This window comes from Temnothorax curvispinosus, unplaced genomic scaffold (genome assembly GCF_003070985.1).
Source record: "Temnothorax curvispinosus isolate PA1 unplaced genomic scaffold, ASM307098v1 QBEX01001334.1, whole genome shotgun sequence".
In the NCBI taxonomy this organism is placed as follows: Eukaryota; Metazoa; Arthropoda; class Insecta; order Hymenoptera; family Formicidae; genus Temnothorax; species Temnothorax curvispinosus.
This window is the reverse complement of record NW_020211114.1, coordinates 95497-117787: the sequence shown is the minus strand read 5'-3', so window position 1 is coordinate 117787 and position 22291 is coordinate 95497. Positions and strand designations below refer to the sequence as shown.

The 22291-nt window shown below is 40.6% G+C and overlaps 1 protein-coding gene across 21 annotated transcripts in view; it reads left to right on the top strand.

Annotated features, from left to right (window-relative positions):
* LOC112462762 (kinesin-like protein unc-104) overlaps window positions 1–20837 on the top strand; it is a 28653-nt gene extending 7816 nt beyond the window's left edge. The window contains exons 1-30 of one of the 21 annotated variants that reach the window (XM_025028753.1): window positions 1954–2372; window positions 6234–6429; window positions 6523–6605; window positions 6697–6775; window positions 7049–7394; window positions 7479–7734; window positions 7836–7838; window positions 7976–8133; window positions 8245–8384; window positions 8798–8836; window positions 9568–9705; window positions 9854–10300; window positions 10391–10596; window positions 10676–10793; window positions 11068–11240; window positions 11550–11728; window positions 12363–12500; window positions 13500–13637; window positions 13750–13868; window positions 13950–14325; window positions 14401–14491; window positions 14587–14702; window positions 14780–15323; window positions 15398–15587; window positions 16058–16305; window positions 16404–16706; window positions 17206–17493; window positions 17572–17708; window positions 17779–17880; window positions 18008–18110. In XM_025028753.1, coding sequence (XP_024884521.1) covers window positions 6330–6429; window positions 6523–6605; window positions 6697–6775; window positions 7049–7394; window positions 7479–7734; window positions 7836–7838; window positions 7976–8133; window positions 8245–8384; window positions 8798–8836; window positions 9568–9705; window positions 9854–10300; window positions 10391–10596; window positions 10676–10793; window positions 11068–11240; window positions 11550–11728; window positions 12363–12500; window positions 13500–13637; window positions 13750–13868; window positions 13950–14325; window positions 14401–14491; window positions 14587–14702; window positions 14780–15323; window positions 15398–15587; window positions 16058–16305; window positions 16404–16706; window positions 17206–17493; window positions 17572–17708; window positions 17779–17880; window positions 18008–18110 — 5358 coding nt within the window. In that variant the 5' untranslated portion in view covers window positions 1954–2372; window positions 6234–6329. Of the gene's footprint in view, window positions 1–1953; window positions 2373–6233; window positions 6430–6522; window positions 6606–6696; window positions 6776–7048; window positions 7395–7478; window positions 7735–7835; window positions 7839–7975; window positions 8134–8244; window positions 8385–8797; window positions 8837–9567; window positions 9706–9853; window positions 10301–10390; window positions 10597–10675; window positions 10794–11067; window positions 11241–11549; window positions 11729–12362; window positions 12501–13499; window positions 13638–13749; window positions 13869–13949; window positions 14326–14400; window positions 14492–14586; window positions 14703–14779; window positions 15324–15397; window positions 15588–16057; window positions 16306–16403; window positions 16707–17205; window positions 17494–17571; window positions 17709–17778; window positions 17881–18007 lie in introns of those variants that run through there. The other 20 variants (XM_025028810.1, XM_025028782.1, XM_025028801.1 and 17 more) reach the window with 20 other exon arrangements.
* The last annotated feature ends 1454 nt before the right edge of the window (window positions 20838–22291 follow it).

The following is a 22291-nucleotide window of genomic DNA, read 5'->3' as shown; positions in this document are numbered from 1 at the left end:
ACGTGTCATTATCGACTTTGCCTCGCAAATAACGATATCATCTCTCTCTCTCGTTGCGGTTTTAAAATACTGGATAAAAACAAAACCCGGAATAGCACTTGCTTGATTCGTTGAAAGTACGCATTTTGAGTGGACTAAATATATTATCGTTGTTAAACAATAAGTATATCTTTGCTTTTATCTTTATTTTGCATGACGTCCGACTAATTTAACGAATAAGCTTTTTAATAAACATATGCTTAAATTCGTCATTAATTTATCAGTATCCAATTTGGAATCTTCAAAACGCAGTCCAATATACACGGTCCTCCCTTTTTTGCTATTACAGAATTAATTACTACGTTTACGCGAGCGTTACTTCCGAGGTTACTTCTGTAGTAATTTACGATAATTCACTCGTTTACGCGGAATAAATTATCGTAAGTTACTACAAAATCCCGTTTACGCGAAGAAAAATCCCGTTTACGCGAAGAAAAATCCCGTTTACGCGAAGGAATTATCGTAAGTTACTACAGAAGTAACGCTCGCGTAAAAGTATAATGGCGTAGATGCAATCTAATGTATCGAAAAATTCATTAAACTTGTTCGTCGTCAGTGCCTCGAATGCTTATAGTCCCGTTATCAAAATTGCAGCGTGTCGTCCTAACTATAAAATGGGCTGGGAGTTTAAATGACTCTTCATTATTACGTACATACAGGTGGCTTATGAGAAGCGCGATAATCTCCCTGAGATATCTGTTATTCATTGGCGTAAACTAGATAAATGTACACCTGTGGGACATTAAGGCCACCCCCTCTGCTTCCACATACGCGTAACACGAAAGTATCAGTTTGCTGTAGAGGAAAAGGGGATGGGCAATCCTAGTAAAGTAACGAACGCTACATAAGATTGGCAAACTTAATTTCGCCATGCAACCACGCTTTAAATAGCTTTTTCCGGTTTCTCGCCTTTAGCCGGTCGATTCACTTTGTGGAAGATATTTGCGACCGCCTACGCGACCCTTGTGTTTCGTACACCACGAGCCATTCAGCGAGGAAATCATGAGCTCGCACAGTGGCAGAACAAACATTACAACCCCTTGCAGAAGCCGCCTACGAGGCGCTCGCGCGCGTGCCACGGCGCCCACCCCCTCCCCCGGTGGCCGAGAAAATGTGGCACGGTAACCCGAGACATGGGGTTGCGACTGGGGATGCTTTAATTTAATAGGGTACAGGGTATTTTTATTCATTCGCGAGTATTAAACACGGGCGACAAAAAATATTTTATGGAGGGTAAAACTTTTCATATTATTATGCAAATTCAATGAAGATATAAAACAGGAACGACGACGTAATTGACACGCGTGGGCTGTTTTTCGTTCACCGTATCTTTTCCAAAATATACGCAAGGTCTATGAATAACAATAATTTACAATAATTAATTGAAGAAGACACGAGTAGGAGGATGTAGAAGTCCATCGGAAATTAAATATTTTACAATCTTGAGATTAGACAATCATATAGCGCAAAGAAATAAATTCATTCGAACTTAAAATACGGAAAATAATATATAAAGCGCTTCTATTCAGTGTCATATAATTTATTTTACAATTGCGATAAATGTCAACATTAAAAAGGAAAATATTGCTCGGGGAACGAAGCGGAGGCGCATTAATTATTCCTACTGATTAATTACGACAGAAATTTCAAGCCTCTCGATCGCCACAGGGAAGGCGTCTCTCTTAAGAAGGAAGTATCGATACCTGCGTCGGTTCGATACCGAAGGGGTAGGAAAGCAGCGGTACCCTACTAAACTTAAGCATCCCTATTATACCCCGGACGCGCGCGACTTCGCGTTCCCGACGACGACGACGACGACGACGACGACGACGACGAGGACGAGGACGACGGACGAAGCAGCACGCAGGCGCCCGCAGCGTACCGTCGTCAGCACTCGCCACGACTCGGGGGTGGTGTTGCAACGGGGGTGGCGAAGCCGAACGTCCGCTCGGCGGACGGCAGACAGCGGGTAGTGCAGGGTGGCTCGTAACTCGTATGCGTGCGCGCGGGTGTACACGCGCTATAATGTCCGCCTACGTGGTTCTCGCGGGTCGCGGATCGTTCAGCGGATGGCCGACGTAGTGACGTTAGAGTGCTGGAGAACGCCGTCGTGTACGTGAAGAATCGTTTTCGCGAGTGCCGTCGCGAATCTCTCTGCAAGGAGAGTCCCTGGTCTCGTCTCGCCGCTCGCTCGCGCGTCATTTCTCCTCTCCTTCGCGCGAAAGGGAAAGGAAGTTCCTCGTCGCGAGACATCCTCGGTCTCCCTTTGGCACCTCCGCTTGACTTCCCTCCTCTCCGAGCGCTTTCTTTCCGTTCGAGCCGTCTGAGAAGAGGTAAGGCCTGACGTCCGTGCGACGTCGTATCCTCCGAGCGTGGAGAGACGATCGATCGTAAAAATCCACATATACACACCGTGCCCGCCGTGTTCCCCGCCTCACGCCCCTTCCGGACCTTCCTCCGGCGAACTACACTCGGATACGCCGTCGTATCGATCACGCCGCTTTACCGCGATAATGTTTTGCACGTCGATTACGGGAACGGCCTCTCGTCGCGGAAGGGAAGAGCGTTTCTTTTTCCGGAAACCCGACGACGTTGATCGGTCCTCTTCGACTCCCTCGAGGCTCTCGCAGGTCGTGGCCTTTTGGGCGGCCCTCCGCGTGTTTTACACCGAACACCCTCGAGAAATGGCAGACGCCGCGCCAGGCTGGAGTTCGAAGCTCCTTCGATTCTTATCCCAGTATTCTTAACACCTGCGGACACCGTGTTTTTTGGGACACTCACCCGGACACCCTGTGACTTTGAAGTCCAAAGGGTTTTTGAAAGCGTTTCTGTGTTACAAAAAGTCTATAAAAATTCATGTATCGTCTTTAAGGCTTCAAAATGATTGATTTCTATACTTGCATAGACTGGACTGTTGCAATTTTTTTTTCCTCATTTCCGTAGGAATTACAAATAAAAAATCGACTGTGCCTTAAAAGGCCCACGATATTAGTCATCGCTAACAGAAAAAGAAATAATATATATTACGTAAAATAATTTAATAATTTGTCCGCGCAGTGTGTGTTAACACGTTGTATGCCCAGCGAGTTTTGTACATTTGCTACAATACAATTTTCGTGAACATATAACGATAAAATAGTACACAAATGATTAATGATTAATGAAAATAAAAATTATATTGTTGTCGAATAGCACGCTTTTTACTTTACACTTTTGTCGTTCGACTATTTACGCCGTTCAAAATTGTATTAAATGTTTATTTTTTATTTACGAACGTTTTAAAAAAAAATTTGATAGCACCGTTCAGCAGTGACCATCATGGCAGTCAACGTATTAATGCGTTTGTAAAGTTAATTACGGATTAATTTGATGAGAGGAATACGCTTTGCAATATTCAACAAATTATTAATTTACTATTTTACGTGATATATATTATTTCGTTTCCTGTTACAGCAACGACTAATCGAGATATCCGTTTCGAGGAGAGACCTTTTTCCGTTATTTCGTTACCCTTCCTAATTCTTCCGTTCTTTCGTTTCGTAACTATTCTATTCTTTCCTCCTTTTCCTCCTAATTCTTTCGTTATCTCATTTTCCATTATTCATGAATAATCTTCCTCGACGGATCTTAAATTAAGTCGAGATTAAAAGCGCATGACCTTCTCTGAACAATAATGAACTTATTAAGAAACAAATACAATTTACTTATTAAGAAACAAATACAATTCTTTTCTCTATGCCCTCTTCTCTGAAGACACAAGCGGGGATAAATTTAATTAGATGGTCCCTCCCTGAATCGCGCGAGTACTGTATATTGAGAAGCTCCTCCCGTCTCGTTAGCGTCGGCTGGACTCTATTACGCATTCATGCGTTTTTTCGCGTAAGACGTCACGATTCCCGATGACTCATTTACACGTGTACATTTACATTATGCATTTCCAAGCCTTCAGATTCGATTCCTTCGAACTTTCAGCGAGCGCATTGATAATTTATTATCATCCGTCAACTTACAGACAGAGAGATAATGCTTTTTAAATAATACACGAAAAAAATGAAGTAATTTTAAATGAACAAATTTAAAGTGAACAAATATTTAAAGTGGACAAATGTGAAGTGAACAAATTAAATGAACAAATTTTAAGTACATTTAAAGTACATGAAATTCCTTTTCGCACTTTGACAATATTAATACATATGTGGTACGTTAATGCTAACGTATTCGTATGCCACGTATTAATATACTAACAATTTCGTATGTAACATGTTAATACATTGCATTTATTCCAATATTATTATAACATACTAACACTATCGTGTGTAACCATATTAATTATACATTGTATTTATTCCAATTATCGATCTATGCATACGCGCACAATTTTCCGGTGGCAATGCATAAATGTACATATTATACTTACCTACCTCACACTCTACACATCGGCGTAATAATGACGTCAGTATTTACGTTCGTAACATATGACATCCGTCATTTTTATTAACAATATTGGTTCGTGAATATTTATAGAAAATTAAATCGTCGTAAATAAATAACGAAAAGTGAGTTTCTGACCGCGCACAAGTTCGATTCTTTGTGTACGAATTAAATAGTAAATTTTTTCCGACATAACTCGATATCGTGGGATTCGATCGGGAGAATAATCGAATATCTGAAACACTGAATTCCTTTTTTTCGTCGACGAATTCGTTTATTCCGTCCAAACGCTCGCCGATCAGTCAAGATGAATTATCTCATCTCTCGCAAGAATGTGACTTCCCCGCGGTTTCCCACAGATATAGATCGGTCACGGTACTAATTAATCATTCTTCCTTTACCCGATAATTCACGTATTTCTGGACGGATCAATGGCCCGCACTATTCCTCGATGACGCTTGTAAATATGTAAGTGTCGTTATCACATTCGACCGGCCGATTATTATTGCACGGAATTGGTCGAGCAATTTCCACCTGATCGCGGATAGAAGTCTGTCGTGTCTAATGACATTAAGCAGCACATTTGCATAAATTTGGATTGTACGAAGCGTAATTTAAATTCAAATTTAATAAAAACTGAATCTGATATGATCCTTGAAAATTAGTCTGATGTAAAATAATCTATGTGTTTTCAGTGATTTATATCAACGATTAACGATACTCGCGTGAAAAATATTCCGCGCACGAAAAAAATATGTACTTTTAAATTTAATAAAAGCACATGTAAATCTTACATGATCCTTAAGAATTAAGTCTGATGCAAAGTGACCGGTCTGGTTTCAGTAGTTTATGTCAACGATTAACGACACTTTCGCAAAAAATAGTTCGTGCACGCGAAAATACACCGTGTATTTTAAACACACATTAATTTAATAAAATTTAACAAAACATTGCTATTAAAAATTTAATAAAACATATTTGAATCTTGTATGACCCCCTATGAATGAGTTGGATAGAAAATGATTTATCTTGTTTTAGTGGTTCATATCAACGATTAACGAAACTCGCGTGAAAATAATTCCGCGCACGAAAAAAATATACTACACATTTTAAATGTTATAAATATTTTAAATGTTATAAAAGCACATGTGAATCTTATATGATCCCTAAGAATAAGTCTGATGTGTAAAATGATCTATCTGGTTTCTGTAGTTCATATCAACGACTAACGATACTTGAAAAATACTCTACTTACGCGAATATACTATACGTATTTTAAATTTAATAAAAGCATACGTGAATTTTATATAATCATTAAAAAGTCTGTTGTAAAGTGACCTGTCTGGTTTCAGTGATTCATGTCAACGACTAACGATCCCCGCGTGAAAAGTATTCCGTGCACGAAAAAATATACTGTGCATTTTTAATTTAATAAAAGCACAAGTAAATCTTATATAATCCTTAAATAAGTCTGTAAAATGATATATCTAATTTCAGTGGTTTATGTCAACGACTAACTCCGCGTGAAATAATATATCGCGAATATGCGCGCTACGTTTTTGTTCTTTTCTTATTCACCTCCGTGGAAAAATGTTATCGGAATTGTATATTAATAACTGAGATATATTCTTAGATGTAAAGACTATAGAGCGGTTTCCTAGCAGTTTTTTTTTCACCGAGTACTTGCAATAAGCGACGTTAAACATAAATTAATTCAATCAATTCAATAGCGGCGTAATTAACGAGACGTTATTTCGTTGCAGAGAGACAAACGAGAGAGAAAATTATCGCCAGCACCGCCAGCTGGCTTGATCCGACGTTAAGTTAAAAAGGGAAGAAGAGGAAAAAAAATAGAGAAAATGTCGTCGGTTAAGGTGGCGGTGAGGGTACGGCCCTTCAACTACCGCGAGATCAGTCGTCAGGCACAATGTATCATAGAAATGACGGGGAGTACTACTTGTAAGTACTACTTCTAACTCGCAGCTTTAAAAGTCGGGCGACTCGTAAAATAATTACTATCACACATTTGATCTCCTACTTTTGCTGTTATAGCCATAGTGAATCCGAAAGCTACACCAGGAAGCAAAGAAGCGGTCAAGAGCTTCAACTATGACTATTCCTACTTTTCTATGGATGTAAGTGTATTTTTTTCCAATATAGGAATTATTAATACCGTTATGTTTAGTTGCTGCTGAATTTAAAAAATAATTTCCCAAATTATTGCAGCCAAATGATGACAACTACTCAACTCAGCTTATGGTTTACAAGGATATCGGTGAAGAAATGTTGGAACATGCTTTCGAAGGTAGATATTAATTAACAGATGGATAAAAAGTGTCTGCTCTAACAATTCGTTAAAAAACAATTTGAAAAAAACTCAGGGAAAGATGATATGAAGGATACAATAGTTTTTTATGTGAGAAATAATTATAAATAATCACATGTTATTAATGACACTAACTTTAATTTTTAGATAAATTTTTGAAAATTGTATTATTTTTCAAAGTAAAATTTGATTAACTATTGATTTCACTGCTAGACATGGAATAATAACTCTTTATTGTACTTCGTAACACAGGCTATAACGTTTGCATATTTGCATACGGGCAAACTGGCGCCGGTAAATCTTACACCATGATGGGCAAGCAGGAAGAAGGGCAGGAGGGAATAATACCACAGATTTGCAAGGATCTGTTTAGCAAAATCAGCTATACGTCTAATGAGCGATTGAAGTATTCGGTAGAAGTGAGTTATATGGAAATATATTGCGAAAGGGTACGCGATCTGTTAAATCCGAAAAACAGAGGAAATCTTCGAGTAAGGGAACACCCTCTCTACGGACCCTATGTCGAAGATCTTTCCAAGCTAGCCGTATTGTCGTACGAAGACATTCACGATCTCATAGACGAGGGTAACAAGGCCAGGTTGGTTTACGCGCAGTGACTATTTGCAAATAAAAAATATATTTTTATAGCATGCTGTACAATACGCGTTATTGTACATTCTAGGACTGTCGCAGCAACCAACATGAACGAAACATCTAGCAGATCGCACGCAGTTTTCACGATATTCTTTACGCAGCAGCAACAGGACAGTGCTACTGGTTTGATGACGGAAAAAGTTAGTAAAATATCGCTGGTCGATCTGGCCGGATCCGAGAGAGCTGATTCGACGGGTGCGAAAGGGACACGATTGAAAGAAGGAGCCAACATTAACAAGAGTTTGACGACTCTCGGGAAAGTTATCAGTGCCCTGGCCGAAATTGTAAGTATCGTATTTTGCTAAAATCTACTAGCTACATTAAGTACTGAATTTATCTAGTACTCACGTTGTTATTCTACTTGTTTGCTACTTTGGATCATCAGGCGGTAAGTTTATCAAAACCAATATTATAATTTAAATAATAATTAATTACAATAAGTATTGCGCGTGATATTTATTTGATTATAGAGTTTAACTGTATATAATATATAATCGTTCTCTGTAAATTTTTGTTTCTCCATAGGCGACGAAAAAGAAGAAGAAAGCCGATTTTATACCGTACAGAGACTCCGTTTTAACATGGTTGTTGCGAGAGAACTTGGGCGGAAACTCGAAAACTGCTATGATCGCGGCAGTTAGTCCCGCCGACATCAATTACGATGAGACGCTTTCAACCTTACGGTAAGATTTATTACTCGCTATATATTTTCCGAACTAACTCTCAACGAATTAATTAGTTAATTAATTAACGTTTAATTGCTCAGATTTAAAAGACTAACGTTTTATTCACAGATACGCGGACAGAGCGAAACAAATCGTCTGCAAAGCCGTGGTCAATGAGGACGCAAATGCCAGACTTATCAGAGAACTCAAGGAGGAGATACAGAAACTGCGGGAGCTTCTGAAGCAGGAGGGCATCGACGTACAAGAAGGTAAATTAAGGATGTTAATTTTTAGAAAATTATTAGAAATCGTTATATAAAATCGGATTTTAGAGGACTTTTTGTCATAGAAAGCACATACGGACGAGGACAGACTGAATATAATGCTAGATTGAATAATGATTAAATCCTCAAATTAAAATTGTTTAATTAAATTCACGGAACATGTAAAATATTCAAGTGCTATCGTCTCATAATATCGTAACTCACTTTGTCTATTATACCAATTGTCGATTAGTACAATAGTAATAATCGTATAGATTATAATAGAGATTATTCAGAGGGAATCACAACAAGTCATAAACGTGAACTCTTGGCTGCTATAAACTAATTGCAATTGCACAGCTCGCGACAGGCAATCCATTCACATAGTATTTTCTTTGTTTCCCTTGCGCTCGACGTAGGGCCAGATGGCAAAGTTACATACGAAAAGAAAGAACCTAGTAAGTAAAAAAAAAAAACAATGCAATGCAAGCAAAGAATTACAGCCAAGAGAGGCATCTCTTGTGCCCTTTTCGTAGACGTTTGTTTTTATTTGTTTAGGCGCTCTTATTTCATCGCTAAGCGCATAATACTTGTTAGTATTGTACATGTCAATCTCCTTAATTTTTGTACGTTTGCTTCGCGAGTTTTATCATTTACTGTATGTATTTGTCCTGTTAATGCCTATCGATTGCGCTCCCTTCTTCTCTCACGTTCGATACAATTAGCAACTCTTCTGACAATTCCCAAGATTCAAGTAAATCTAAATTGATGATTGATTACGCTTTCCTTTGTAAGAGCAAGAATGTGTCTCGAAAGTAAAATGTTGCGTTTATGGAAAAGAGAAATATGACAATGAGGATGCCAAGTCAATCGAATTCATAATTGAAAGTGCATATAATAGATATCTGACATGCGATTATTAGACCATGCTTGTACTCATCAGCTCGTGCCGGTGTTTCGTTAAAAAAAAGTATCAGTCTACTAGTTACGTTTCTACGTTTTTTAGAATGAGTATGTAGCAACAATACAAACTCTACAGCTTCTGGAATACTTCTTTTCATCTACGCCACCGCTTTAATTATGGCTTTCGATGTTTATACGACTCACGATACCGACTCTGACATGCAGGCTTGCCATTTTAAATATCAGAAACGCGTTTTCCCGATTCTTTACAAGCTTCATTTTACAGGGGACGAAATTATCAGAACGAACAAGCGGAACGAGGAGGACACCAAGGAGACTCGTTCGAGGATTTCTTCTCATACCACATCCACTATTGCTGAAGAGGCGGTCGAACAATTGCAAGCGTCCGAAAAATTAATCGCAGGTACGTAATCCCGCGAACTGGGATTATTCCGATGTAGCTTTTGCTATTCTTACCTCGTTGATAATATAATCAATTATGGATACGCAGCGTAGAAATTAACAAACGTCCTCGTCGTACCGTATTTATTTTATTCTATTTCCGTTTTTAGAATTGAATGAAACATGGGAGGAGAAGCTGAAGCGAACCGAATCGATCCGCCTGCAACGCGAGGCAGTATTCGCTGAAATGGGGGTCGCCGTGAAAGAGGATGGCGTCACGGTCGGTGTCTTCTCTCCTAAGAAGACACCGCATTTAGTGAATCTAAACGAGGATCCTCTCATGTCGGAGTGTCTGATCTATTACATCAAGGACGGATTCACGCGCATCGGTAGCGCCGAGGCGCACGTGCCCCAGGATATCCAGTTGTGTGGCCCGCACATACTTAGGGAGCACTGCGTTTTTGAGAACCACGAGGGAATTATAACTCTTATACCGAAAAACGGAGCCTTGATTTACGTCAATGGTCGCGAGGTAACCGAGCCACTTATCCTAACGACCGGCTCCCGTGTTATCCTGGGAAAAAGCCATGTTTTCCGATTTAACCACCCAGATCAAGGTATGCAGTATTCTTATTTATTAGTCAACGAATTGCAGATTTACTGAAATGTATGAATAAAATATCGTATTTCTATGTTTAATCATACAGTACGCGAACGGATAGCGAATGGATCCCCGGCGGAAACTCCCGGCAATAACGAACCATTAGCGGACTGGAATTTCGCGCAGGTCGAGCTATTAGAAAAGCAGGGTATCGATCTAAAGGTTGAAATGGAGAAGAGACTGCTCGTACTGGAGGAACAGTTCCGTAAAGAGAAGGAAGAAGCTGATCAACTGTTTGAAGAGCAGCGAAAGGTATGTATAATACGAATGCACACATCATCTCTTTTTTATTCGTTGTTTAATTATAATAATCGATCGTTTTTGCGAATAGAGCTACGAAGCACGGATAGACGCGCTACAGAGGCAAGTGGAGGAACAAAGTATGACAATGTCCATGTATAGCAGTTATACGCCGGAGGACTTCAATAACATCGAGGAAGATATTTTCGGTAAGTGTGGAAAAACATGTCGCTTCCGAATCCCAATATAATTTGGTGAAGCTATGCCCGATCGATTGGGCATCCCACCTTAACTTTCACGTAACTCTTCAGATTTACAAATATCTTTCATCACCATCGAGAGTTTACTGCATGATACCAAAATCTAATTATCTTGTCGATAGAACATAGCACATTTGAAATACACTTAACGAAGTAATCGGTATTATTTCATCGAACGCTTGGCTTCTCTGACTGTTTTGCCTGGTAATGGCTTGCATTTCAGTCAACCCATTGTTTGACGCAGAGAGCAACTGGACGGAGAGAGAGTTTCAACTGGCCGCTTGGGCCTTTCGCAAGTGGAAATATCATCAATTCACGAGTTTACGAGACGATCTTTGGGGCAACGCGATATTCCTTAAAGAGGCTAATGCTATATCCGTTGAACTAAAAAAGAAGGTACAGTCGCGGATATATGACGAAAAGTTTCTGGCACGGTGTTTCTTTCACTTGCATTTACCTCTGCACCATGTTCCTGTAATACTTTTAAATATGAACTCTGAATCTTTTTTATAATGTGAATAACGCGACATGAATTATGTTTATCCGCGTATGTACTTTTTCGAGTGTAATGATAGTCCTTTATGGAATTAATATCGCACAGAGAGAGTTGAAAAATGGTATTTGTTAATTATATTAAATAAAAATACCAAGGAAAAAGTATTCCCGTTGTACAATGGGCTTTATCGTATTGATTTTCTTTTCTAGGTTCAATTCCAATTTACCTTACTCACGGACACTCTTTATTCACCTCTACCTCCGGATCTTTTACCCATTATGGACGAAGAAGAGGAGGATGAAAGACCGTTCCCGCGCACGATTGTTGCCGTTGAGGTTCAAGATACGAAAAACGGTGCTACGCATTACTGGACGTTGGACAAGCTAAGGTTTGCTTCATTGCTCCATTTTGTATTTTTTGATGACGCTTGTTTAATTAACAGAGCATTCGTGCTGGTACAGATTAAATATACTCTGTCTCTGAAAAATAATTTTGTCACAATGAATCGTCAATTTGGAAATTGACAATACTCTGCGGAGTAATTTTGTAACTAATTATATAATCGCATTTTTTACAAATCATCAAATTTATACATCCACCTTGTAGCATGCTCTACAATGATACTTCAATTCTTCATCATTACGAACTAAAATACGATCTTTTTTCATACAACGTTCGACAATTTCTTTTCTATTTTGTTACTGTCGCACGAACGCATTTTTGGCGTGCTCAATGAAAATTGAAGATTATCGGCCCGAAAGTCGAAAGTAACACGAGGCTTAAACAAGTTTTTAAAATAATATTCACGGAATCGTGAGATGAAAAATTCTGCGCGCGCTATACGCATTGCAAGATGCTTGAAATCGTATGAGTTGAATTTTTTAGTTAGCGGATCTTTTCTTTTTAATTGAGCGAGAGCAAAATCGCAGCTTACGTAAGATAGAGTTAAGACTCGGGCGGAGATCGGGCTGAAGGGATCGCACGGCCTCACTCACGCGAAGTAATACATGATTGACTTGTAGACAGCGCTTGGAGCTGATGCGACACGTGTACAACGAGGACTCGAGCCCCAGCACTCCGGAGGCCAAAGAGGATATTTTCCAATGCCTTACAGTCTACTCTAATCCGAAGTTCTCGCTCGCAAATCTTTTGCCTTCGAGGTTGGTGCTCGAACGCGCGAGGCTCTCCTCTTATCGCCATGTAATACGCTTTTAAACGCCCTCGGCCTCGAAGAATTCCCCTGTCGCTGTCGCAAAAGTCGTTTTTTACCGCCGTGCCATTTTGTGCGTTTTTTGCTCTTTCTGTCTTGAGAGGCTTCCTCGGTAATGGTAATGGCAATGCCGTGCCCTCCGGCGCGGATACAAGCGAAACCAGGCTTTGCACTTTGAGCTCGCAAAATTTACCGGTGAATCTGCATGGTTTCTTTTGATTCGTAACGCAAAGAACGCGAACCGGATCGAATGAGTACGAGCTCCCCTCGCCAAAAGTTTACGCCATCGTTTACGCAGCACTGCTTCTGCTGCTGTGAAAACATCTCTATGCTGTCTGAATGTGAAGAAAAGCGTCTCCTCGGCATTCTATGCACGTCTGTCTCAACACTGACACATCTTCTAATTATCTCCTGCTGAGCTCGTGTTCTCACTATCTCGCTTTCCAACTTTGTCATGCACGTACAGCTCTGACCAATACAGTTCGATCAAGAAAGCGATAAAAAGAAAGAAATATTAAACACGTAAAGGGAAGACTCGAAATTCCATATCTATAACAAATATATTATATTATTTATTACTATTTTAATATTTTTTATTAATTAGATATTATATACCGCTTGCTCATGAATATTATAAGTAACATTTTTCCTTATCGTGAAAACAAAACAAAACTTTTTTCAATGAAAAAAGTCGCTTGAACTCGCAACCGTGCGAGTATTACTAGTATTACACATATAATTGGGGATGTAAATGATAAAATAATCTGATAAAATACATGTATGATAAAGGTCAATGAAATTTAATGTGTTGTACCGAAGAAATCTGACTGAAGAAATTTTGGATGAATTAAACACATTTCAACGATCTAACACACGATTTATGATTGCATTCGCATTACCTCTTGCCACACGAAAATAGTAGTAAACGATAGTCTCGTCTGCTTTCCAGGCAAAGGCTGGAGTTGATGCGCGAGATGTATCACAACGAGGCCGAGCTCTCACCTACGTCTCCGGATTTCAATATCGAATCCATCACAGGAGGTGATCCGTTTTATGACCGATTTCCGTGGTTCCGCATGGTCGGCAGGTAAACAAGCATAATTCGGATGCAACGCCACGACCTATCCTCGGTCCCTCCCTTCTTCTCCTTTCACTTTCGATTATTATCCTAATCTGATTTTATATGTCAAATTTTTCAGAGCTTTCGTGTATCTGAGCAACCTCATGTACCCGGTGCCGCTAATCCACAAGGTAGCCATCGTGAACGAAAAGGGCGACGTCAAGGGTTACTTGCGAGTCGCCGTACAGGCCGTAGTTGGTACGTAATCCGTAGCCATGTGCCCACATTTCGCGTCTGTCGCGTATTATATAAGATGTACATAACGAACCCTTCTTCCAGAAGAGGAAAACAGTGAATACTCAAGTGGCGTTAGACAATCAGCGCGAATCTCCTTCGAGGATGACTTGTTCGGCGGGCACAAACACAACAAACGCAGCTCGCTTCTGGCTCAGACTTTAGAAAAGAATCGGCAGATCATGCTGCACGAGGAGCGCGTGGTCGAAGGGCACAACGAGATCAATCAGAAGGACATGAAGGACGAGGACGACATGGGAGATGCCGACAGCGGCAGGGGCGACAGCTCGGTCTCGAGCGACATGAAGGAGGAAGAGCTGCCAGATCACTTGCAACCCGGTGCGGAATTCACTTTCAGGGTAACGGTCCTACAAGCTATGGGTATCTCCACGGAATACGCTGACATTTTCTGTCAGTTCAAGTAAGTGCAAACGTGTCTATCTGCTTCGGCTCGTTTTAATGTGGCGTGTGATCTGCAACGTAATTATTTTCGCAGCTTCCTGCATCGACATGACGAAGCTTTCTCGACGGAACCGGTAAAGAACACCGGCAAGGGTAATCCACCCGGATTTTATCACGTACAGAACGTAAGTTGAAAGAGACTGTTCTATAGAGTCTCACGTAAAAGTTTTGTTAAAAGTTAGATCCTGCTAATCAATATAATATCTGTCAATTGATACAGATTACAGTGACGGTTACCAAATCCTTCTTGGAATATCTGAAGACTCAACCCATCGTCTTCGAAGTGTTCGGCCATTATCAGCAACATCCGTTGCACAAGGACGCGAAACTGGAATAGTGAGTGTTAATCGTAAACGCTAGTTCCGTTGGACTTTACTCAAGAATATTTTATAAACACATTTGTATTCACATAGCAGCGTACGACAGCCACCGAAGAGGATGCTTCCGCCATCCATACCGATCAGCCAGCCAGTCCGTTCGCCGAAATTTGGAAGCGTCCTGCCGTCTCCTAGCACGTCGCATGTGCACGCCAAATACGACGTGCTAGTATGGTTCGAGATCTGCGAGTTGGCACCGAACGGCGAATACGTGCCGTCGGTGGTGGACCACAGCGACGATCTGCCGTGTCGTGGACTGTTCTTGCTCCATCAGGGCATACAACGGCGTATACGAATCACCATTGTGCACGAGCCGGCTTCCGAATTGAGATGGAAGGACGTGCGCGAGCTCGTGGTCGGCCGCATTCGGAACACCCCGGAACCCGAGGAAGAGGACAACGATTCGTCTGTGCTTTCGCTGGGCCTGTTTCCCGGCGAGTATCTCGAGATTCCCGGCGACGATCGAACGATGTTCAGATTCGAAGCGGCCTGGGACAGCTCCCTGCACAACTCGGCTCTGCTCAATCGAGTCACGTCTTACGGAGAGCAAATCTTTATGACCATCTCCGCGTATCTCGAGGTACGTATTAAATATTTGAATTGTTTGCTGGAACATCTCAGGGGGGAGCTTACGCTCATTTGTATCGGTCTTAGCTGGAGAATTGTGGAAGACCTGCGATTATCACGAAAGATCTGAGCATGATCATCTACGGAAGAGATGCAAGAGTCGGGCCACGCTCACTTAAGCATCTGTTCAGCGGCACATATCGCAACCAGGAAGCGAATCGACTCAGCGGCGTCTACGAATTGGTGCTGCGTCGTTCTTCGGAAGCAGGTAGCCCAGGTTTGTTATGTCTAACCATAGCGTAGTCCCGTGTTTCACTTGATATCACATTCAAACAGAATAAAGTCTCACTTTTCAGACTATTGTTATTCGCTCTGCGACATACTTATATCTTTTATCTACATGTAAAAGATATGTCTCAAATATATATTTCAGATATATCTTTTTAACGACTTTTCAAGTGTTGAAACTAAAACAAACAGTATTGTTCTTAATTTGAAAGAAGAAGTAATGGTTAAATATAATTCGATTATTTTCAAATTATAGTATGATAATTATTAGTTATTCCGACTTTAAAATATTTATCTTAATATAAAAAAGCACAATATTGATCCACTACACTATCCTTTAGTAAAACATTTCTTCAATTATTATTTTACGTAAAGAATAATTGTTTTACATTTACTCACACTTTTGGCGTTTTCCTCTTTCTCGATACCCATTCCTTTTCCCTCCCTATTTATTTACAGGAGTTCAAAGACGTCAACGTCGCGTTTTGGACACGAGCTCCACGTACGTCAGGGGCGAGGAGAATCTGCACGGATGGAGACCACGCGGAGACAGTCTTATATTTGATCATCAATGGGAGCTCGAGAAGTTGACGAGGCTGGAGGAAGTGGAGAGAGTGCGGCACACATTGTTGTTACGGGAGAAGCTCGGCATTGACAAAGTACCGTTCTGCAATAAACCTCTGCACGATTTTACAAAGAGCGAAAAGGTACCTGTGTATCTTGTATCATTAAATATGACACAGAATTATATGTATATTAATTCATAGTGACATAGAATTGTATAACAATTCTAATCTGGTACCAGGATGTGTGTAATATGGTGGCGAAGGCTACGAACGAGCCACACGCCAGCCCGGTGAAGCTGAAACGTTCGACGAGTAAAGACGTTTACGAACCCTGGGAGATGACCGAGAAGGAGCGTGAATTAGCGACCAAGTACATTAAACTCATCCAGGGAAGAATCCCGAGCAAGGAGCCGATTATGCTCACCGATGTTTCGCCCGGGGAAGACACCATAACCGATCTATCCGCGTCTATGATGTCCTCGGTCATATCGTCCTCATCTCAAGAGTCAGTATATGCGAGAGCTAGCGATTTGTTAGAGCAGGTAACCCTCCTTGCATGCCTCTGAGTGCTCCTGCTAGTAGCGGTTGTCCATGCTTCGCTTCGTCGTATTATTACATTCCTTTCTAAAAAAAAGAACAATTTCAATATCCGACAGTTCAAAAATGCTCAGTTTATTTGTTGCCGAATATCTTCTCGATACACGTGTACAATTTTGCTACAGTCTGATACACGCTAAGTAAATGAGACGTGGATGAAGACACCGAGTGAGCTTTGAAGCGATTTGATAAATCAAAACGATATTCGATCTCATTTTTACTCGTTGCCGTGTGAAGCGGCGGTCAATTCACGCATTTTTTTTAGCTCAGCTCGACACAGATTATCGCGCTTTCTCAAATCAATTCAGCTCCCGAGAAATCATCTGCTTACGCATTCGTTCGTTTCAACGTGTGGCATTCGAGACTCGAGTCGTCTCGACTTGCCGAGACAACCGCCAGCATGATTGGCTCGTGGTCGGGGTTATGCTGGAGTGTTACTTGCAGGCTGCTGGTATAATAATATGGAGCAGGTCTAAGTCGTGCCTCCTTAGGTTGAGCTCACCGGAGAGGGCTAGACTACAAGAGCTCCAGGAGAGTATATTGGCGAGCGAGTCGGCTAATCAGACCTGCACTGTCGCGCCCCCGCCGCTCGGATCATCCTCGCCGTCGAAGGAGAACCTGGTGCTGTACGTGCCGGAAGTGGAGGAAATACGTATTAGTCCGGTCATCGCGCGAAAGGGTTACTTGAACGTTCTCGAGCACAAGACCAACGGCTGGAAGAAACGCTGGGTGGTACGTTTGCACTTGAAAAAAGAAGAGAGAATGTAAAAATATCTTTTAATACTAAACGTTTCTTCTTTATCGCTTCAGGCTGTCCGCCGACCGTACGTTCTCATTTTCCGTGAGGAGAAAGATCCCGTTGAAAGGGCATTAATTAATTTAGCTACGGCTCAAGTTGAATACTCCGAAGATCAGCTGGCCATGGTGAAAGTGCCGAATACCTTCAGGTAAATTGTTCGCGAATAAGGAAGTGGATACGTAATTATACGGTATGTAATGAAATATCTGTCTATGTAGCGTCGTCACCAAGCACAGGGGATACTTGCTGCAAACTTTAGGGGATAAGGAGGTCTACGACTGGCTGTATGCGATTAATCCTCTCCTAGCTGGTCAAATTAGGCATGTATAATAGCATGAATTTATCTCACCCCGTTTACTTTAATATGAATTAAAATTCTATAACATAACTATTTGAGATACACAAAGTATGGGAACGATGAATAGAATGCTTGATATGTTGTCATAGGTCAAAACTCGCCCGTAAAAGTCCGGCTGCCCTGAATCTAAGTAACGGCGCGCCGATTGGCATGACACCGCAGCTAGAGCAGCAGAGCAATCAGACCAAGTGAGTGGTCGACACTATGGCCGGGGTAACGAGTGCAATAGCGAAGGCGTCGGAAAAAATTATGTGTTGGTCACACTCGGCCTTAGAGTCCCAAGACTTCTGTAACTTTCGATTTCCGCTAGTCTTTGATTGACCAGACAGTGGCGAAGCTGTCCCTTGAGACTACTCCACGATCGGCGGCATATAATATCGACGTTTTACTTTACACAGCGTCCCCTTAGCACGTTACAGGGCAATCAGAGCGGGGAAAAAAATGAAAGGAAGGAAGATAGTGCTCGTCTTTCGAAGAAGTTACAAATGCGCGTACAAATGCATTCGGTTACACCGTACTGGGAAAAAAAATGCGTTCGTTTTCGAGTCTCTCCGTACATTTCGAATCCGCATTCGAAGTGCTCCCCACGTCGACGAGACACGAGGTCGCGCGCGCACGAGCGCGCGAATGTTTTCATTGAACTTTTATTTCCGTGATACGTATGTCGTAATTACGCGATACTCCTTACGTGACGTATGAGGGAGATAGCAAATGCATTTATGCCTAATAAACATATTCCTAAGACGATCACTGAAAATCGGGATAAGGAATACATGTTATAGATATATCTGTAGAAGAGGAAGTATGCAAGAGAAAGCGAGAAAGAGAGAGAGAAAGAGAGAGAAAACGAAATAAACGAGAGACAAGAAGAATATTAGTAATTTCATACGCAAGCTTAACGATCGCTTAGTACACAGAAAGATTATTACAACGGAGAAAAAAAAGAGTGTTAACATTTTGTAAGATGATTCGAGCAAATCGTTAAGACTCGTTTAAGATAGTACTCTGTCTAAGCATTTTAGTATCGTGACGATCGTTTAAAAAAGTAGAGACGATTTTCTATGAGGATTACATTCCCATTTTTCGTTTACCAATCGTTTTCTTTTACTCGATCAAGCAGATTAGACACGTATACCTATACTGACTATCCGATTTCCGTATGAAAGGTCCTATACGCTGCCGTACACGCAATCGATCGGCCGAGTCGCTCGATGAAGATTTTACCTTCTTAATTAGAGATTCAAGTAATTTCGGTTGCAGCGCACGTATACTGTAAGATAGGATAATATTGCTCTAAAGTAACGACGCTAACTTTGCATCGGAATGCAAAAAAGATTCGAATACCATTTAAGGTGTGAAATCTAAGAGGCAACGAAAGTGGGAGATAGGAATCGCTACTTCTTGACTCGCAGAATACTTTCTTTTAACGTAGTTCAAAACGTTTTTTCGCACTGCATCGCTATTATCCTCGATATAGGGTAATTTTATCCTGTCTTAAGATATCTGCAAATCCTACATTTTTTTAGTACTTGGCAGCTACTGTTTTACTATATAAATAGATTAAAGAGTTTTAAAGCAAAGCGATACAAAAAAACAAGAGTCCTTAAGAACAGATCGAGTACACACACAATAACTTAGCATTTGTAACTCTCTGTTTCTAAGAATTTTTGTCCAAAAATAATGTAGAAATCTTGCAACGAGATAATAACAATTCGTACGAAACTTTGTTACAATTCTAATGCAGCATTATGATATGTATAACTGTATTTTTCTTCTTCACTCTTCAAGACAAAAGTCGTGCACGAATTTTACGAATCATAACGGGATTTTAAGTTGTTATCATTGTTGCGAGATTACATGGAGAAAATAATTCCGACAAGAGAGCGGAAAAATAATGCAAAAACTTATAAAAACTTCTTCGAAACACGAATAAATACGCAATGTAGTCGGCAAGCAAGCGGCATGTCCAGACGACGTAAGAAATTTTTCTATTTGTAATCGACCGAGATCCACATTGATACGAAGCTGGGACGAAGCTTTGGGGTTTTCGCACTTGGTATCTCACAGTATGCGAAATAGATAAAATTACGCTAATCTATGGATATAGACGCCACACTCTGACACATCGTGTTTTCATGTCTACTTTTAGAGCTTAAGCAGCGCTCCTCGAAGACGTTCGCCGCGCAATGCGGCACGGACGTATGTACCCGCGACGAATGCGCGTCGACGAACGTAACTGATGACTTCGTCTAACGAGGAAATATTCAATTTGGGATCACCGGGTTCTTGACGAACAATTTATTCATTTGTAGCAAATGAACAAAATTGGAATTGTATGACAAAACTTATTTTTTCAGAATATGAAGTTACAGCTAGAGTTGGTACAGAAATAATTCAATTCTCGTTCGATCCAATTCTTTTTTCGAAGCAGAAAAATTCTCGTTCGATCTGTTTTCCCTGTTTTATAGTTCAACGATCTGAAATTGATAGCTTCCTCGCAAGATGGTAGACGATTGCGTTGTTCCGAGGCTTTTACTAACTTCTCTTACGTGTAACAAATTTCGGATAACAGGTGCGGCATTATAAAATACATGTGTCTACTGTGCACCTCACATGGAGAACATCTCAACGTCTTTGATATTAATTCACGATACACGTGATTGCGCGGAGTGTCCAAATGCGGCATGTAGTCAAAAAGGACTCGTTCTCTTGATATATATTACGTATATAATAGCATTCCATGACGGTCGACATCAGTCGACATGTAGTACTGAGACATTTCACGCACAGCAAAAACCCGATTTGTTTAGCTCCATCCCATGCCGTCTAGTACGTTCCCCATTGCTCAGATAGTTTATCGAAAAACGAATTTAGTAAAAGCGTTTACTACCAATTCTCTCGGCAGAATGCCAGCAGAAATATAACAGAAACTGCTAACGGAACATAATAGCGGATTGACTGCAGAAACCGAGTGCAATTTCATAGTCATTTATATATATATATATATATATATATATATATATATATATATATATATATATGTTCGAATTAACTCGTTATAAAATGGCAGAGTTTACTCGGTTTTTGCTGGCAAATTGCTATCATTCTGTTAGCAGATTCTATCGATTACATTGGTAGACTCTATTAGCGGAACACGAGCTTATCGCGGACACAATTAATGTCAATTTGCCAAAGTTTCCCACTCGAATCTACTGAAAAACCATTAGCATACTGCTAACATTTTGTTTACTGGGCAGTTTTTGCAAAGTACCAAGTTTTGTCGGCAGAATATTAGCAGAAATATAACAGAATGCGAATCTGTCGCAGAAGATCTGCTGGCAAGCTGCTGTAAACGCCCAAGTACAATCGAAGGTATACGTATATATACATTTTGTAATTATATATTGGACTCTGTCGCTTCTCCAAATCACATTCCGCGAGTGTAACTTAGGAGCGTGTCTACGTAATACTCTTTTTATCGTCCAAGTGTTAATGACATCATTGTACTCCTTAGTTACTAGTCCTTTCAGCAAGGAACCTTATTTTCGAACTCCTTTTGCAAGTGCGAACGTTTTTTCTTAAATGTTGCCCTTCCATCGAAGTGGTCTATCGATTTCGTGTACCTTGACGTCTCTCGAGGGACAAGATTCTGACCAAGATTCTCCAGAGGAGAGGGAAGTCCCGACGTAGATGTCGATATCGGAATTTGACGGAATACGATATCGTAAATCCGGACACGCTTGATTCTAGTCACAAAGGCGCTTCGCGCGCTAGATCCTGAGGCCGATTATATTTTTTCTCTTTTCTTTTTCTTCGATCGCCCACACGATTCTCGATCGCGGCTTCACACAGAGTGTAACGCCCCGCCACTGATCAATCCGTTTTCGCTTGGCTGACTGTTGTAGTATATCTGATAGTTTTATTTTATTAACGACACACCACTGTATGACGTATCGAGAAATAAATGCATAAATATATAAGTTGAACTTTAGGCTCTCTATCGACTATGCCGAAGAGCAAAGTGGTGTCGGGAAGATAGGGTGAAAAGAAAGGAGGAAAAGAAAAAGGGAAAAAGAAGAAAACGCGTATATTACAAGAGAAATTTACATCACATTTAAGTCGTTGGAGAGATTAATAATCATTGTTATTAATAGTAGACGAAATATAAGAGAAGAGAACGGATACGGCGAGAATGAGAGTGTGCATGAGAGGTTGAAAGACAGAAATAGAGAGGAAGAGAAAGCGAGAGAGAAAGAACCCGAGTGGAAATGCGTGAAAGAAGAAAGTATGTGAGAAAGCGCGAGAAAGTACACACGTTCGCTTATTTATATATATATATATATATATATATATATATATATATATATATATAT